Source organism: Trachinotus anak, unplaced genomic scaffold (genome assembly GCF_046630095.1).
Source record: "Trachinotus anak isolate AG129_WGS33_773 ecotype Australia unplaced genomic scaffold, CSIRO_AGI_Tana_v1 ptg000015l, whole genome shotgun sequence".
Taxonomy (NCBI): Eukaryota; Metazoa; Chordata; class Actinopteri; order Carangiformes; family Carangidae; genus Trachinotus; species Trachinotus anak.
Window position 1 is genome coordinate 7840720 of NW_027273866.1, and position 19736 is coordinate 7860455.

The 19736-nt window shown below is 39.3% G+C and overlaps 1 protein-coding gene across 4 annotated transcripts in view; it reads right to left on the reverse strand.

Moving 5' to 3' along the window:
- Window positions 1-19736, reverse strand: part of stxbp6 (syntaxin binding protein 6 (amisyn)) — a 138533-nt gene that overhangs the window by 91441 nt on the left and 27356 nt on the right. For all 4 annotated transcript variants that reach the window (XR_011693740.1, XM_071499173.1, XM_071499172.1 and 1 more), the window contains 2 exons: window positions 4371-4501; window positions 4049-4214 (listed from right to left, as the gene is read on the reverse strand). Coding sequence is in view for 3 of the 4 variants with exons in the window: in XM_071499173.1 (XP_071355274.1) it covers window positions 4049-4214; window positions 4371-4501 (297 nt within the window). In the remaining variant the exon portion in view is untranslated. The remainder of the gene's footprint in view (window positions 1-4048; window positions 4215-4370; window positions 4502-19736) is intronic.

The following is a 19736-nucleotide window of genomic DNA, read 5'->3' on the forward strand; positions in this document are numbered from 1 at the left end:
TGCACATATTTCTGCATCCTACAGATACTAACAATTATTTTGGATGTGTAGCACCTGAATGAATCCTTCAACCCAGGGTTAACCTCTCAGAGAGAAGCAAGGAGATCAATCTGCCCTTTCCATTTTTTTCATAAGACGAAAGACTTGACCTTACTTGCTCAGTTGGCCTTTAGCCGTTCAGTCACTGTCAAGCTGGTTGAAAGGCTTCAGTAAGGCACTAAGGACACTAATAGGAACAAACATGGAACATTCTGTCCTAAATGTACCTCAGAGCTGTGCTGACACGGACAGAAAAATAGCTACTAAGTATTCATGAAGAGCCTACTCTTAGTGGCTTTAATCAGCAGATAAATGTCAGAATCACACAATGCATTTAACAGCCATGATTCCCACCATTATCATCTTGACTAAGCTGATATGTTATTTTGTGAAATGCTATGCAGAAGAACAGAATACTAAAGAAACCATTAGACCTTGTTCATCAAAATGTGATGTGCAGAGTATTACTCAGCGACTCTGTACACTCAGTAACAGTGGGGGAGGGGGACAGTGAAAGTAACTCAGATAAACTTGTGATGTAAACTTAAAACCCCTTTCAGCATGTACTCAACCCCTGCAATGCAAACACACACACACAGAAGGGAAATATTTACCCCGTTCTCACTGGGGGTGCACAGAAAAAAAGAATGTGTGTGTATGTAAGTATTAAATACAGTACAGCCCTAAAAATCACAACATGAGTCACTTAAGCCCCTAAGAGCCAGGAGCTTACTCTCAGGTGAGAAGTTAGAGGACATGCTTCATTTTAAACTTTTTAAAATCCAACTTTGCAGAATGATTTAATTCACTATAGATTTTCAAGTGTATTCACTGCATGGTTCTGCTCGAAGCTTTGCTTTAGTCCATATTTCTTTTTACATATGTATAAGAGACACATCTCCCATATCCTCCACTTCCTTGGCATGTATGTCATGAGTTAAAGAATTAAGTATTTCTGAAAGATAATGTGGTCTCCTATCAAACCTGACTACAATGGGAACACATCACTAGTTAGTAGGGGATGTATTTGTTTAACTCAGTCCACCATGTACCACCGTGACTTTCAGAGGAATTTCTGCATATTTAGTTGGGGACATAACTTTTTAGTTTCGTATACCATTGGCTTACCTTGTCTTAGTAGATGACCATGGTGTGCAACAAATTCTTTCCTCATTCTGTTGAAAAAGACCTTGCAACGGATAATGACTGAATCTACACCATGGTCTTCTGTGATGAGAAAATATTGAAAGTCATAGTCAACTTTGATTTTTAAAATATGATATCGTTTTGAAATTAGTCAAGAGGGGTTATAATTTTTGGAATATGTAATCACAAGTGAGACACTAGTTCTTTATAAATGTCATGCAACTGTGAAACTGGTTTTATCTGTTGGGTAAAATGTAGGTTGCAGAATGAAGTGGGTGTTTTATGTTAAGGAAGTGTAACAGGTATGATATGTTAGTGAAAAAGGTTTTAAACCCAGCCCACGTTTATGCAAGCTGCTTATTGACATCTGACTGGAGGAGTCTTAACCCTAACACACCCCAAAAACAAAAATTCACACTGAGAATTTACTGTAAATCAGAGGGAGACAAGTTTGCCTAATGCTGAGGGCTTAAAACTCTCAATTTAGCTTCCTGAATTTAATTTCAGTCTTCAACCTGACAAGTTTCATTTAAATGGTTATACATATCAATATCAAATCCTCAAATAACTCCAATTAATTTAAAAGGTGCATTTACTGCTCTATCATACATTTTAATATTTTGAGAGTCAGGTGATACCACCTGATGATTAAATGTTAATATCACTTCACAGATGGCAACTTTTTTAAGCCCCATTTTCAACTCAAGATTGACAGGACCTTCTGTAATAACATGTAGTCAACGTGAGAAAACAGTGAAAGATTAAGCTCGAGTAATGGCCACTCCAGCCCCACAGATTTGTCACCTGGCAATAATATCACCTTTATTGATTCTATGCTTGCTATCTTGAATGGCAGCACATATTTGTCTTACAGGAGTGCTAAGTAAAATGTTTTATTGCACTGACTTACACGTCTTGATTCATCTCTCTCTGTATGACCACATTTATGTGAATTCACCATCTATTTTTTATGTTTTCAAGGCACTGCCATGCCAGGCATTTTTGTAGATAGAGTCTCCCACAGTTATGGTCCCACACCTGAGCAGCGTCATGATTTTTGTTTTGCACTGGTGTGAGACTTAAACTGAAGTGGACAGAGTTGGCAGCAGGCTGGCATCCTCTCTGTTCCTCCTGTCACAAGGCGCGAGGTGAACTGTCAACTTTTTTATCTATCGCACACGGTTTCCTCTACACACACTGGGAGCCAAAAGTTCATTATCAAATCATCAGCCAGATGGTCTCCCAGCATGGTGTCAATATCTGGATCAATAGCTCATTCTACAAAACCAAGTTTGGCTCGTAAGACTGTAATTTGAATGGGATATTTAGTCTTTGTAAATGTATTTATATTACAAGCATTTCTGCCAACTGCAGTATAATGAGTCTTATAAGCAACCATGGATTTCTTAGATTTTTAATATTTACAATAATGTTATAGTACATGTAATTTTCAGATCTACTGGAGGCGTGTGGTTGATATGCAGGATATGCACTCCATAATCCATCCTACTCTAAAGACCCCCAGGTCAGTGCTCTCCGGGACACCACTACCTTCCCACCTACACATACATAGACTACAGTACGCACCAGGGGCAGTTTAAGCGAGTTAAATATGGACATGGTTTTCAGAGTAGGAGGGCGGTCAAGGCAACGTAACAGAATGTTGATGAGAACGAGCAGCTTTATCATCAATGGGCAGATACTGGGTTCCCACACACACCGACCAAGAAAGAACAGGAACAAAGGACATTTAACTGTAACGATAGTATCTTTATGCACATACTTGACATAGTCTCATCTCTCTGCAATGAACTGTATTGTAACTATATTGCACTGTATGCTCAATATTACTTTTCAAAGCTGCAGCATCACCCAATCACCCAGAAACCCCAAAAAGTGACTCTAGGTTATCTATTCCCTGTCTTGCTCACAGTAAAATGTCATTTATAGCGCAATAGTTGAAAGTTTAAAATCTGGCAATGTAAACTTTTTTTTGTTTTGTTTTCTGTTTCTGGTAGTTGATTTCTGTATGTGGGGCATATGGACAACCTGCAGGAGGTTATGGAGTTTCAATAAATAATTACATGAATAAAACAACAAGTTGAATGGTGCACAAAGATGAGGCTTGGGGGTAAACAGTTCAATATCTGATCAAGCTACGCAGGATGCTGCATTCCCTACAGCGTTTCACTGTAGAGGAAACATCTACCTGCACCAGAACTCTCCACCTCCTGGGTAATAAACAACCCACTTGCAGGAAATGACCAATTATGTGACTTTACATTTACATTTTACATGTCTAAGATGTTTGGGAGCTGGTTGCGGTCTTCACTTTATTAGTTGGGCATGAAGTTAATGTTTTCAGAGGGAGAGGTTAGCTGACCGGTTTTCCACAGTCTCACACATTTAATATACATGACGAACAATAATTATGGGACTGTTACAGCTCCTACTGTGATGTTTAATGTTATTTTGAAGGGGTGCCAACCAGTGAGTCTCACACTTCAGGCACACAGCGAAATGTTTTAACATCACATTAATTAGTGAAAATGATTATTTAGTGTTGTTTTTCAGTGTGCTGTAAAACCAGTTGATCTGTGTCAGATGCTTTGAGTCACAGCTGATGCATTTTGTTGGACACTCTCATTGACCTCACTTCAGCAGAGCGCTCGACAGATGCTGTGTACGAGGAATAAGCATGAATTTTCATACACACCAGGTGCTGGTTGTCATCATACATAATCAAATTCAGACTGGCTTACAGCACAGTATGACAGCAGTGAGTCCGCCATTGCAGAGCCACTGTGTTCTGAACACAAATATTAACCAAGAACAGTTGGGAGAGCTTTTTCAACTGTCTTACCCCCCAGCAGTTTGGACTGACAGTTGACGAACTCTGGTTTCCGTGCTGAGCTGTAGCGCTGGCAGGTGTGGTGAAGAATCTGGATAAAGGTGCACTTCTCTCCTGCTGAACCAGCAACCCACTGGTCAAAAGCATTTTCAAACATCAGGTCAAACTCTGGACAGTCCTTGGAGAGAGTAACAGTGGGAGGGAGACATGAGCAAGTGTGTAGTAAGGGAAAACAAAGTTTCTTTGTATCTTCACACGTTAACCCTAAAGATTCCCAAGGCTATGTTACCAAAATAAAAACCACTGATTGAAAGGGAGACAAAATATTACATACTTTGTTGGGGTCAATGCCGTTGACCTGCCGTAGCTGGTCAATTGTCCACTGCGACCTTTTTACGAAGGCAGAAGATCCTTGAAACTGCTTCACCTTAGTGATGGATAAGTGGGAAGGTTTCTTATTCGTCACTGTGGAGACAAAAACAATGTAACACACCAGATAAGAATGCTGCAGCAATTATAAACATCAAAATTAAATTCCAGATCATGAGGTTTCTGTGTAACTTCTCCCATGTTTCAGATACAGCGAGAAAGTGTGGGTGAGGATAATGGACAGTTCAGGTCACGCGATGAGGAATATTAGAGTCAAGCAAAAGCCACAAGCTTCTTTCTGTGGGCGGCAGAAACAAAGGGAACCATTAACAATGGATGTTTCACTTTTGGAGCCAACAGCAACAGAGACTATGATACAATTTCCTATGAGAAGACACAGCCTAACTATCAACAGACAAACCCTAATCTTACATATACACAGTATGCTGTGCAATGAAATTCTGTTGTGTTCCAGCTACATAAAGTAAAACTTTCCATACAGCTGGTTTGAAGAAACTAAACAATTGGTTATATTGTTCCTGTCAAAGTACAAATTCCTGAGGCCTTTTTTTTTTTTTTTTTTATACAGTGCTAGACACAACTCATTTCCCTTCACGAAAGTGATGTATTTTTCTTCCACTGCACTGCTGACCAAATTTAAGTGGGTAACATGCTGCCATTAAACACATCACAAAAGAAAAAATGAAATAACAATGACATCCAACGGTGGTAGTACATTTTGTTTCCATTAAAATGATTAGGTATTGTGGAGGTTTTGTTTTATAAGTTGGTGCATGAACAATCACGTTGTGCAATAATAAGAAAGACTTCTGTTACAATTTCTTTGAGGTTTCTTTGTTGACTGGTATATGGCCATAGGACTAGTAACATGCTTAGGAAGTGTAATGTTTGTGAATAACTAACTCAAGTGTTTTATAATGCCAAAACTTTTACTGACATTTTACCTCCTGTCCTAAACTTGGCCACTCTTGTCCCAGCCATGAATATCCATGCTTGACTCTTCCTATACAGAGATAAACACCACCACGTTTACAGATCATCGAGGCTCACAGCTGGATGTGTGTGTGGCTGGATACTGAGACCTTTTGTCCTCCTCAGGGGCAACATGCTCCTGTGTTGCTTTTTTAACCCCCATCAGCGAACCTCTGCTTCCGCTCTCCCACATTTGTCACTGTGTCACCTCAGAGAGAAAAGGGAAGCGTTCAGCTCACTTTCACTGCTGCTGCCCTTCACTCTGTTTCTCATCTCTCCAAAAAAAACGCACAACTATCCTGCTGGCTGCTGTGTTTCCTTTCGCCCTTTGTTCAGGTTTGCTTTGTGAAAGCTCTACCACACCCTTTACTGGATATGATTTTGAAAACATAGGTAGGGCCGAATGTTACATCAGGTGATACATTCAGTAAGCAAACTCCCCTGAGAGGAGAAATGTTTGGATATGTTTTGTGTATCCATTTAGACAGCTGCAGTTAATACTTGAGATGCTGCACGGAGATCGCAGGGTGGAACAGACAGACAAAAGCAGACAGATGCAATACAGGCAGATAATTCTTCCTCTTGTCTTCTTTCTGTGAATTTATTTTTATTCAAACCGACAGCCACAACCATGACAAACAGATGAAGTGAGTGATCAGAAGCGTCTTGGGTCAGACAGCAGGCTAATAGAAGCTCTAGAAGCCAGAAAATGTTATAAAGAGGATGGCAGCTGGATGCAACGAACCCATATGTTGAACAGTAGAAGTCTGGAAACTAAGCTCATCAAATTCGCAGCAAGAACATTTGTCTTTAAGCTACGTTCATGGCAGATGATGGACTACAGCACAAAACCATTACTTTCTCTAAACTGACTGAGTGGAAATGGGGTCTTATTGCTCTTACTAGATAAGTGATAGATAAGACTGACACAAGTACAGTAAGAATTCAACTAGAAACCGTCTCTCTCTTAGATGTGAGCCTCGCTGTATAAGGCTGGAACTAATTATTATTTTCATTATCAGTGAATCAGAGAATAACTTTTCAATTAATTGAAACTGCTTGGTTTATGAAATGTCACAAAATAGCAAGAAATGCACATCATATTCCCAGAGCTCAAGGTTGTGTCTTCAATTTGCTTGTATTGTCTGACACACAGTCCAAAATATATTGAATTTACATTGATATTAAAAAGAGAAAAAAAAAAGCATACCGTCAGATATTAGTAGCTGGCGAATATTTGTCATTTTTGTATAATAAATTACTAATTTATCAATTGTTTCAATACAGTCCTTTATGATAAGTGCGACCGGCCTTCTGATCACGCTGAATATGCCAGGCTGTATACAAGCAGAATGCAGCATACTGAAAATACAGTTACAGTAGTTGTATAATACACTACACCGACCACTCATGTCAAGGCTCAGTGGTTGTAAATTTTTGCCCCTACGGCATACTGTACAACGTATCAGATGAAAGAAAAAAAAGAATCATGATTATGAATGAGTGCAACCTCTGAGCCTGAGAGGCTTTTACTGAGACGTCCCTGCATTAGCATATTCACTGTCATATCTGTGGTGAGCCTGCTTTCCAAACAATCACACTGACTCCAGGATTAGAATAACAGTAGTGTAACACTATAGAAATGGCACGAACCACTAGGAATACATACTAAATGAGTCAGGGAGTAATGTTTTCTGCATTTTGAAGTACAATCTGGTAGCACCATTTGGTCATTCATCTTTTTTTCATGAAACTGTGACATTACACCGAAACCTGACAACTGAAATTCATAAGGGAATATGTGAGAGACCTGTCGTCTCAAGGACATGAGGCTAAATTGTCAACACATCAACACTGAGATCTTAATCAAACTGCCAGACACCTTTGAGCCTCTAAAATCAATTTCATATTCAGCTGTTGCCACCCGTCTTGTCTGAGTAGCTCCGCTGCATATTAAACAATTACTGAGAGTTAGAGGAGCTTGTTTTATTCAAACAGCAATCAAGGAGAAGACTGGTAGGAAATCTAAACTCAGGCCATACTCGTGGAGGGAAAGTGATTTTAGAAAAGTCAGACAAAATAATGACAAAGTGACATACAGATACAAACTGATGACAAGATCCTGAAAATTTGTAAGAAATTAGTTTCATATCATTAGGCATGTTGACATATTACATCTTTTCATCAATCAGTACGCTTCTCTTTTAGATTGTCTCTTGTAACACTGTTCAACTAGACTACTATAAAACTAGACAACACCCTGTCCTGCACTCCTGCATGTATAATTGAAATATGAGCGGTCATGATTCTGGTGAGCTCCTCTAGTTGTGCTGAGATTGAGATTCACAGGACAAAGTTCACTGAGCTTGAACTCTTGTGACGTGTGAAGATACGAAGATGGATGAAGACACATTTTCCCTTCTTGTATATGAACTGAAGTGGATCGAACATGAAACTAATGTCAACCAATCTAGAAACAAGGAAAGACCACAACCACTGAGAGGCTGCCAAAGCTATTGTTTCCATGTGGGTTGGCTGTCAGAGGAAGGCCACGCTGGGGTTCCTGTCCTGCTCCTTTCTCATGCTCTGATGGTGACATGCTCTCACTTCCTCCAGTGGATCAGTCCCTTGTTGTGCTTGGCTACGCACGAGTGCTGCAGCCTGGAGGGAAACTCGTACTGTACCATTCACATGCTGCGGACATCACAGAGGAAACGCTCTCTCAGGATCAGCTTTCCCTCATGGAAATATTATCATAGTTGTGGAAGTTAGGAGAGAAATATGAGTATCAGCAGATTTCTTGCAAAAGCAGTAATGACATAAATGATCATGTGAGAAGTGTGCAGGCTGTTCGATTCTGAATGCATACGAGCCTTAGTGAAACTGTTGAATACAACACTATGAAAACACAGATCATCCAGAACAACTATGGAATGTATGCAGAAATATCTGAGCTTGCCAATGACACCATGAAACCTAACAGAATATGAAGAGGGACCACCCGCATGGGCATAACATTAATAACTTCTTTTCCCTTATATAATACAACTTAATCCTCATGTCAACACTGATGCCTATCAAAAATTTCCCTCCACAAGGCTGAAATATGGTAAGCATCAACATTTTGGGCCATCCGTGCGGAGATATGAAAATCCAGGACCACAGAATAACAAAAGATCACATCAGCTATGGAAGATAATGTGGAACTGTACAGGCAGGGAGAACTGTGTTGCTCTTGGAGTGAGTGGTTGTTTCAAGATTCACCCAACAAAAAGAAAACAAGGTTTTACCAAACAAAATATTTTTGCTTCTTCTAGAAACATGAAATTCGCTTATTCCTGTGAGCCAAAAGATATTTAGCAGCAAGAATGATCTGACTCTGCAGATCTGTCTGGAAAAGCAAATGTGAAAACTTGACTAAAATCTGTAATCAGGTTGCTAAACAGATCTTGAAAAAAGGAAAGCATGTTTTTAATCATTTGACTGCCAACTGTCCTCCTTCAAAAGCAGCTTTTCATATCCTCCATCTCAACCAGGTGGGCTTAAGACCTCTTGACAAATCAGACCCCTTCAGTCGGGAGTCAACTGGCTCTTTGCTCTGACATTAGGTAGACAGGGTTGCCATGGCAATCTCATTTGCATGGCACAAAAGACACCTGAGAAGCAGGGGCATTCAGGGACAGCAAGTGAGGACGGTCCGCATGACAATTTTTATTCAAAGCTGCATCACAATTAACAATTAATTTCAATTTCATCTGTATCGTTAAGGTTGTAGGAAATGTTAATGGGTGAAGCACTTGGCCACAAGAACTATTGCACTGTAGATTGTTTGGCTTGGCGGTGGGACTTTTCTCCATTGTAAAACAGAAATGCTCTCAAGGGACATATGTGTTTGAAGAAAGTAAAAGAGATGAGGCTACAGGAGTGGTGAGTTTAAGAAAGTTCAGAGGTTGTGTGAGGAAAAGAGTGCGCACAATGCTTTCATCTCAGGAAAAGTATTTGCTTCACACTTTTCATCAAACGAAACAAAGCACTTAAGAAGGCACACACGACAAACTTCATGACCCCATCTTTTTGCAGAAACAACAACAACAACCTGAAATGACTGCCTGCATATGGATTGCAGAATTCGAAAAAGCTAACTTGGTACGAAAGACATTATCTTGCAAGGTAAATATCCAAACAGTTTGCCTTACAGGTTGAATTTTGTGGCTTGTTATTAGAGCTGTCGTCCAGAGGCACGTCTAACACTTTTCTCCGTCTGGGTCTGTGATTACAGGTCTATTTTAAAGCTGCCCCCTCTCTGCTTGAGCTGGAACACGCTGTTATCTTCAGAAAGAAGCTGTCACTGGAATGAACCACAGCAGTGGCTAGACTGGCAACAACACGCCAGAACAAAGGCCCCTACAGTCTATTCATGGGTTCGAAAACACAGTGACTGCTGTGTGCAAGGCCTCCTCAGGCAGGATGATGACCATGCAGTGGCAAGGCACCAATAGTAAAAGGGAGTGCATATACCATGGTGAATAATAGCTACAAAACAGACACAGAGACCATTAGCTTAACACAACATAGCCACAATGGAGCCGTGCACAGCTTTATGTCCTCATAGAACAATATATTCTTTATTTAAGACTATAACAAAATTGGTGCAATACATTTACTAGTAGAGTAGAACTTGTTTGACTGAAAACATGTAGTGTTGCATGATTTACATCAACCTTTAGATGGACTTTCATCATGTTCTCATACATCCTAAAAGCCTCATTCCATGGAAGGATTTTTAATCAGCAGGCAGCAAACAGTAACTATCTGACTTTCACTTTAATCGAGACCAAACTGCAGTGATCCTTTGAATGACATTAACATAACAAAATAAACCCAACAAATAACAAATAACCTTTTGAATATTTGACAGATCCAGCTGTCTGTCACAGCTGGTTGGCAACTGAGCAAGACATTACAAGGAAAAGTTCCTCATGCAATTTTTCTGTCCTTCAAGTGTATTTGAACTTTAATTAAAGCTGCAGTATTTTTGAAATTTGTAACTAATAACCCCCTAAAATAACAATAATGCACCACTGCTAATTGCTGTAATCCTTCACAGTGGGAACATGCATGGGGTACTACTAATGGCTGTTAGTAGGGGACTAGAAATTACTGCTGGAAAACGACAGCTATTTTCAAATTAAATAAAACTAACTTTGCATGTTTGTATTTTAATTAACCTAGGTATGACTGACATGGCATCGATATAACCTCATGTTCACGCCACATGTTCAGAATTAAACTAGCTGTCTTTGGGGATATTTTGAAAGTCAAATAATTTCTTTCATCCAACCTTCTTTAAACATCGAGAATTCAAAAGCCAAATGAGCTTTTTAAAACATAGCTGCCTTTTGCCTCCAGTCACATCTGTTATCCATCCAATTATAACACTCACCCAAGGACAACACATTAAAAGAATTCTGGAAGCTTGACAAATCATGTGCGCCAGCCATCCAAAGTGAAAACTCTCATTTGAGGCACCAGAGTTTCTTTAAGTTCAGTTCAAATCAAAGCAACTCAGAAATGATTATATTAAAGTCTCTCAGAACTGAAATGTGAAATGTACACGATGTAGGCAATCGTATAATATAATGTGGTGAGCAGCACAGTGTCACATAACATTTATGGCAATGCCATATATTATTAACTAATGACTTACTTCAATGTGATCTAAACTTTCCAGTTTCCTTATTGATCACCATATCCATCTCTCCTGTGTAGATCACAGTTAAACTAAACTTGGCTTGTCTTGATTTAAGACCTGTCTCAGCAACACTTTGGTTATGGAGTGATGAGATGCTTAGTTGACAGCTTATGATACAGTGCAAACATGCTACTGATCAGTGTGACATTTTCTCTTGATATCAGAGGTGTCAAGGGCAGCTTGAGGAGTTTATTAATGAGGTAACACGAAGGGTAAAGTTACAGCAGAGTAAAATAATCAAAGTAGCAGTTTGTGAGAGGATGAGAAAGAAAAACTGGATATGAAGGGAAGGTGGGAAATAAGGTTAAGAGGGAGAGAAGAGCCATTAGAATAGCTGTGTCAAAGAACATTTAGAGTATTTGTTGATCAAATGCACTCACTGAAGGCTTCATCCTCCCCAGAAGTTGTCATGGTCAACGTGACAAACCCATGTGACGGAATTATGTAATTTTGCAAGACCCAGGGCAAAAACAAATTCAAGTGTACACAAATGCAGGATATTTTTTATAGTAAGCAGTAGATAGTTTCAGGCCTACAGTACATCAAGCATAGATTACATTTAGTCACTACGAAAGATGAGCATTACATCTTAGAATCCAATGAAGAGAAACCAGGGAAAACATCATCATCAAATACAGAGAGAAAAACAATCACACTTTCCACAGAGGCAAGTCATTGTGTTTCTCTTTCTCATCTTGCTTCCCGCTCCTGTGCACATCCAGGGAGGAAACACAAGGTCTCTTGTGAGGCCTATATTCCACATTATGACCCTCTGTGCTCGTCCATCACCCAGTGCTCCACGAACCACTTAATAACCCAGCTATTCAGGCGAGGCCCCAGCCCACATTGTAGACATTCCTCTGGAGCCGGAGCCCACGGATACAAGGAAATATTTAATTACACTGGGGCACCGACCTGAGGCTTCTCCCCTACTGTGATGCTATGGGATGGATTTAATATCCATCTGCCTGTCTAGGCTCCCTATTGGCCACGTAACACCTGACCTGATTGTGTTTCCGCACAACTCCACCAGGCTCCAAGGGAAATATGACATTTTCTTACAACCTTATTAAGTGTTTATTGTTCATTGATTGGCATTTCTAAATTTTCTATATTCCACTTCATTAGAAAAAGGTAGAAATTAGCACGAGGAAAGGTAAATGTAGCATTCAGAAAGTGTTCAGACCCATTCAATTCAGCCTAATGTTAAAATGAAAGAGAAAGAAAATCCCCTTCATCAGTCTACATACATGCCACTAAATACTAATGATAAACACTAAAAATCCAATATTGACAGAATGAAAACAGAATTTCAGAAATATTTGCAAATTTGTCAAAAATGAAAAACTGAAATCTCACATTGATAGAAGTATTTGGACCCTTTGCTGTGACACAAATTTAGCTCCGGTTGCTCTTATTTCAATCAAAGGGGTTGTCATAAATTTCTAAAATTCTGTTTTCACTTTGTCTTTATAGGGTATTGAGTGTAGATTGATGAGGGGGGAAAATTATTTTTATTTATTTTTTATTTTTTTAAACTTAAGGCTTCAACATTTAATTGGAGGGGTCTGAATATTCTCTGAATGCACTGAAAATACATTAAGAAGAGAGTAAGGGATAGTGACAAAAAGATGCAAAAAGTGTTTGATATTACATTTTTCAACACAATCACAGCTCCGTTTGGAAAAAAATTAACACACACAAAACATGTGTGTGCCAAAACTCTGGTGCATGTTAATACACGAAGACCTCATAACAACCTAATCTGGATATCATCACGCAATAGTATGTGCCGGTATTTCTAACAGTCAAAACAGGGTGCATTCCTCAACACTTACTTCTTTGGGATGACCTAAACGGATGTGCCTGGAACAGAAATCCTCAAACTGAAAGCATCCTCTGTGTCAAACTGGGGTCACATAGTATTTGACAAAAATTCTTAGTAATGACCTGTTAGTGAGCACAGATGGGACGGTGCATTCAGATAAAGTGAAATACTGTGTGTTGTTCATCACGGACGCATACACTCCCTGTCTTACCATAACCCTGAGACATCTCTTTAGGAAGTACCTCAAAAAAAATACACTTTCATTAGGTCATTCTTCCTTTTACACTGAATCCAACTGGCTGTAATTTTATCCCAGTCCTCTGTCATACATGGTCACTTCAGACATACAGGAGTATTTATCTTTTGACTGGGTGGTCTGACTTGTGTTTATGTGATGTTAGTAATATAGGAATTTAAACCTACTAGTCCAATTCTGCAATAATTTATCCATTACCCTCATATTTTATGTTGTTCATAGTCATTACTGAAATGTCTGGTAGAGTTGGACTGAATACTGATGAGTCATTCCTATTGAATTCTACCTTAAATCCCCAAAAGTGAAATCAAATGGTGAATCAAAGCATTACATTTCAGGCTTGTTTCCAGATCTCATTTCCTGGCCCATCTGTTCTTTTTTACACAACGTTTAGTGAAGCGGCATCTGTATGTAATACTGAAGGGGAGAGACAGAGATTACATGCACAACTCTCTCTTAACACCCAAGAATACATACTGCTCACAGAGTCCTCAGAAAACAGACAAGTTTTACTGCCATGGTTGTAAATTTAGAGAAAGATATTTTGGGACTATAACAGAATAAGACAGAAAATGATGACAACATGTATTACTATGCTACAGGGCACTTTGTTTTTTCTGCTTTGATACACTGTCTGCTTTTCATAAGATTAAGGCTAAAAAAAAGCTTTGGCATTTTGTTGTTTCAAAGGACATGCTGTAGCTTTTGTCAAAAAGAAAAAACATATCTGATTAGATACTCAAAACACAGTGTCATCTTATAGTGTATACAGAGTGCATGTGTACATGTTTGTGCGCGTGTAGGGAATTGGGAGAGGGTTACATTCACAATGCCTACCACGTACTGTATTCAGACAGGATTAATACCTAACCTGAAATGCTTTCTCAGGATTGTAAAGCGAGGTCAATATTTCATGTGGAGCATATGTTAGTTTCACAAAGCAGACGATTCCATTACACATTTTTTCTTCTATAGTCTGCTTAAAAACTAACCTCAGAATCATGCTTTGTTGTTGAATATCACTGCTCCACCTGCACTAAAATTCATAAAGCAGCAGAAACTGCTTAATCTTTTGACTTGTGCAAAGTTCTGGGGTACATGATAGATGTGGCATGACACCCATGAGTGAAGGATGGTAAGTAGCATCCATCAATCTTCCTCGCCAGCGACAGGCTGCATGAAGACTCCACAGCAAGATCATAAATACAGACCACATCAAGGTCTTGAAGATAGTCAATTGAGCTACAAATGAAACTTATGGCTTTGTAAAGAACAGAAGGCTTAATTGTGTATGCTTCTTAAGGGACTATAACAAAGCCCAGGAGTTCTTACAACAACATTTTTAATTTCAGCAACCTGGATTAGTTCCTCTACACCAACTGAAGCTATAAAGCTAAAAATGATGAATATAAAAAGGGAACCCAAGGGATATAATTTTATGCCTCTGCTGTATATTTTTTCCTTAACAGCCTTTGCTGTCCACATTCACAGGAGTTACCCAAAAGATGGTCTTGGTTAAAATTATTGGCACCCCTGAATTTCAAGTAGACGATTCAGAATATCTTCAGAAATAAATGTAAATGAACCAAATTTGTTTAACCAGAATATTTTAATACAATATCTGAGGTTACTGAACAAACAAAAATAAACAAATGGGTAATCGTAAAATAATACAAAGACAAGACACACGAGAGACAAAATTATTGCACCATTCACTAATATTTAGTTGCAGAACCTTTGGCAACAATGACAGCCTCTTGATGTTTGTAGCCATCTAAAAGCTTCTTGCACCTGTCTGCTGGTAGTTTCTCTTCCACTGCTACGCATTAAAGCTCTTTTACATTTGCAGCCGTCTTTTTTGCAATCGCTCTCTTCAAAGGTTTTTAAATGGGATTAAGGTCAGGACACATTGCTGAATGGTTTGAAACAGTCCATCTTTTCCTTTTCAAGCTTTCTTTTGTGTGTCTTGGTTTGTTGTCCTACTAAAAGACCCCAGACCTTTGCCTCAAACCAAGTTTTCTGACACTGGGTAACATTTTGCTCTAAAATGCCTTGGTAATCTTCTGATTTCATAATTCCTTTGATACATTCACTGCCTCCAGTACCAGAGGCAGCCATAAAACATTATCCCAGAAAGACTGTACCTTATCTGCGAAAGTTTTTTTTCAAACATTAGTCTTGCCGTTTTGTCCATTTCTTTCAATAGTGGTGTCCTCCTTGGCCTTCACCCATGGAGCTCTACTTGGTTTAGTGTGTGCTGTATGGTTCGGGCTGAAACCACCACTCCAGACTGTTCCAGGTCAGCCTGAAGCTCTTGTAGATGTCTTGTTGTTTTCCACAATCTACACCAACCTTCCAAACTTATCTCATATGTCTTCCCAGCGCCACTTCCTGGAAGCATCATAACAGTTCTGTGACAGAATCCTCTTGAAACTGTTGAACCAGGGATTTCAAGATCTTTAGCAATCGCTTCATAGCCTTTGGAATTGTTATGGGTTTTTTTTTTTTGATAATAGCTTTTCTGATGCTCTCAAACAGCTCTATTGTCTTTGTCATTGTGAAAAAGAAACTGAAAACAATCTTCCCATTTTTATACAGTAAAACCATCATTCACTGGCTAATTCAGGTCATATGAACATTGAAAATTTAGCACAGCTCAGACAGATTTTTTTAATTTGTTTGAGGAACTAATTTCAGTTCATCAAAATGGTGCCAATAATTGTGTCTAGGGTAAATATTTTTTCTTGTGTTTTTCTTGAGCAACCCTCTGACTAGGGTTGTAATACAGATGACATAACCTGACCTCAAAGATGATGCAATGGTGACAGATGTGTACAATTAAAGGGTTTGTAAGACAAATATGTAGTCCATTAAACTGGAAACTGATGATTTAATAAGGGATAGTTCAGTAGTGAAATTCTAGTGAATAGTGGAAGGTTATCCAAAACATGAGGGTCATAGAATTAATTTAATTTATACTGTTGGAAACACTCTACGGCACCAGGATGCCCATCTCCTTTTGCCATTATTCTTGTTTTAAATCCATTAGTCCTCTTCTCAGGAACATTTGGTCAAAGCAGGAGTAGGAGAATAGGATGAATAATTCAGTACATTACAAAGGGGTCATGGGATAGAACAAGAATAGGGTGATCAGGCCACATGAGCATATACAATTGTACTTCGTGAACCTGTTTGCACAATGATATATTAAACAAAGATTCTGGGAGACACATGACTTTGTAATGCAACCTGCATTTGCCTTATGGAGTTAATGATTACTGTCCCAGCAGACGTTTCTAAACAATAAATGTAGTCTAGGGCTTGGGTCGTAGACACTACAGTTAATCGGACCAAACTGTAAACCTAAAGGAAGGCTACACTTTATCTGGACATACATACTACACATAGGAGTCATTACACACACACACTAAGTCTTTTTTCAGTTAAACACTCACACAATTTTGGAAATAAACTTTGCTGCTGTGACAGGTTGGCAAAGTTTAGCTCAAAGTCTGGAAGCTAGTTGGCTGGACTCAGTCAAAAATTGGGAAAAAAAAAAAAAAAACAACAACAAAAAAAAAAAAACACATTTGCATGTAAGTCACCAAAGTTAAAAAGTCAGCTTTCTCCTGATCACAGTCCTTGAGCCAATCTATTCTAAACACGTCCTGGGCCAATCCCTGTATGACAGGCAGAGAAATGAAACTGATATCAAACTTAAAATCTGACTGAGGATTTGAGGGCAAACAAGCACATTTCATATTTAAGTCAAAGTTATCCTGTAATGTGCCACACCTTGAGCTTAAGCCCATCTCTGACGGATCATAGGGAGTGACAGTGTAATGACTGTATGACACCAGAGCATCGAGTGAGAAATATGTCCTCTGAAGGCCTCTCGCCCACACACACACACACACACACACACACACACACAGTGTCATTGAAGGGCACAGATTCCTATTCTGCCAGGATGGATCACAAATATGCAGGAAAGGTTTCATTTGTTCCCTCGGTTGGTGGGTGTCCCTCTGCTCTTTCCACCATGAATGATGTTCCATGTAGCAGGAAAACAGCTGGGGGTTGTGAGAATGATATTAAACCGTGATATCATTCCTCCTTTCCTTCCGTCTTTAGCACAGTGTTCAGCACATGTGGAAAAAAACAACCCCCATTCTTTGGTCTTCAGTTCATCTTTTCAGACTCACTAACAAGTGAAATGTGTGATTTCTATCTAAACTAAAAAGGAAACTGTTAAAATGATACCTCATTTGTTCTGAAATCATCTTCAACTTAAGCAAAAATAAGAGCTACGGTCCAACAGATAGACACGTTCCTCACTGTGTATATGTGTGTGCTTGGCATCCCACTAGCACACAGTGTGTAACGGTACAGCACTGTCAGAGAACCTGCAGGAGTGCTAAGCCATGCCCTTATTGTGAAATACCAAAGCAAAACCCACCCAGGACCTGACAGAGGAAGTCTCAACAGTGGATCACTAGAGTCCCTGCAGTCTGCTGTCACCAGGCTGGTTCAGCAACACAGCTGCCTGGAGAGACAGAGATGCCAAGGTGCCAGTCCACATCCTGCCTAACCTTTAAATCCTGACTAACGCTAGACGTCAAGTTGTCTAACTGCCATATCTTTACATGTTAGTTGCACTACACTTTTACTCTGAATTCTCACTACTTAGTACAAGGTGACACAGCTGCACTTAATTTAACCTCAAAACAAAGTACGGTGTGTGTGCTCAACTCAACAAGTATCAAGGGCTGATCAGTACTGAGGAGGTGCCGACACAATAGACCAATCATACATAATCCAAACACAAATGAACATAAAATCTCTGCCGCTGGTCTTCAGTAATTAGAATTTACACAATCCCAACTGTAGAGCCTTGAGGCAAATACCAATTACAGGTCTGGAGAGACTTGAAGAGTGTTCCACTATATGTATAATAATGAAAAGCTTGGAGGTCTCCTGTTAAAAAAAAAATGTATCAAATGCATGGACTTGATTTCCCTTTGCATTTTATGACAGATATCCTTTGCGAGGCTGTCAATCTCACTGATCCCTTCTCAGCTACAATGCTGCTGTGATAAATTTAAATCAAAATTTAGAAAACATTTTGTATAGCTGTTGTCCACTGGCTGGGTTCCCACACATTGCTAGAGAGCAGTGATCTCAAATAAATCCATTCATCTCAGAGTTCCATGATTCTTGCACTTTCAGATAAGCAGAAGGATTACAAAAATTCTAAGGCTCATAGAACTATGTCAAACTTTGGATTTTGTATTGCACCGTCACCTTGCTCAAAAGAAGATTGTTTTTCTTACTTTGTGAAAAGTTGGCATTTTGAAGATAAATGGTTTTAACCAGATAGCAACATAAGAGAACTGAGCGACCTGTAATGGATGTATCCCAAACATGGCTGCACCCTCAGCCTCTTCATCTAAGAGGACAGACAGAATGAGATAAAGGTCACATTGAAATGACGAACCATGAGACAAGGTGTTTGTCTTCTAGTGATAGCTGAATGTCTGATGTTCAATTTGCACTGTCAATCATCACAGGACATCACTTCGTTTGCAAAGTTAGTGATTCTACTAGCAACCACAAACGAAACTGGCAACGAAAATACGCACAAATTATAGACAGAATCTGTTCTGAGCTCAACCAACTACAATATTATTTTCTTACTTTTAAGGGCCCAATCTGCCATTTTCACTGTCATTATGACAATAAGTAAACTTGGATGTCCCCCAAGTCCTCGCAAACTCATTTTGTTGTGGTGTCTGCATGGTTAAGATTGACCCTTATTTTGTTGGTTAGATTAGTTGCAAACCACAAGAGTATTCAGATATTGTAATATTCATCAGGTGGCCAGAAAATCCGCTAGGATGTTTATTTGCCATACCTGCTCAGTAACTTCAACTTCTAGTTTGGGCAGCAGACCTCATAGTGAAGCAAGACTCGGAGCTCTGTGATTGAATTTCTCAGCAGCAGCCCTGAGAAAGGTGTGAGGTGGTGGGTGGGGACCATATGGTGTTTTTTGGTGTCCTGGTGAGGCTCACGCCAGGCAGAAACTTCCCCACAGGGAATGTTGTAGATACAGAGAACGACTCCAGCTGCTCTTCTAGGTGACCTTCATTACCACAATTAACATGCATGCCACTCACAGACACATAAGGCTGGAGCGAACATTGCAATGTAAGCACAGGCTGAGGGGAGATGGGCAAGGGACTCAATGCAGCTAGTCAGTGAGAAAAAAAACTAAAGAAAGAATGTTTGCAAAATTGGTTATCAGAATTATAATGAGTGAATCTATAACATGTATTCATTCAAGGCAGGACATCAAGAAATTGCATACATTACAAATCAGTATATAAAAATGTGTCATTGCAAAATTAACTAATACTTTATACTGAACCTATGCCAGACAATTGATACCATGGTGGAGTGTGAATCAATACATAAGATATATTGTATTGCTATCCCTTGTGTA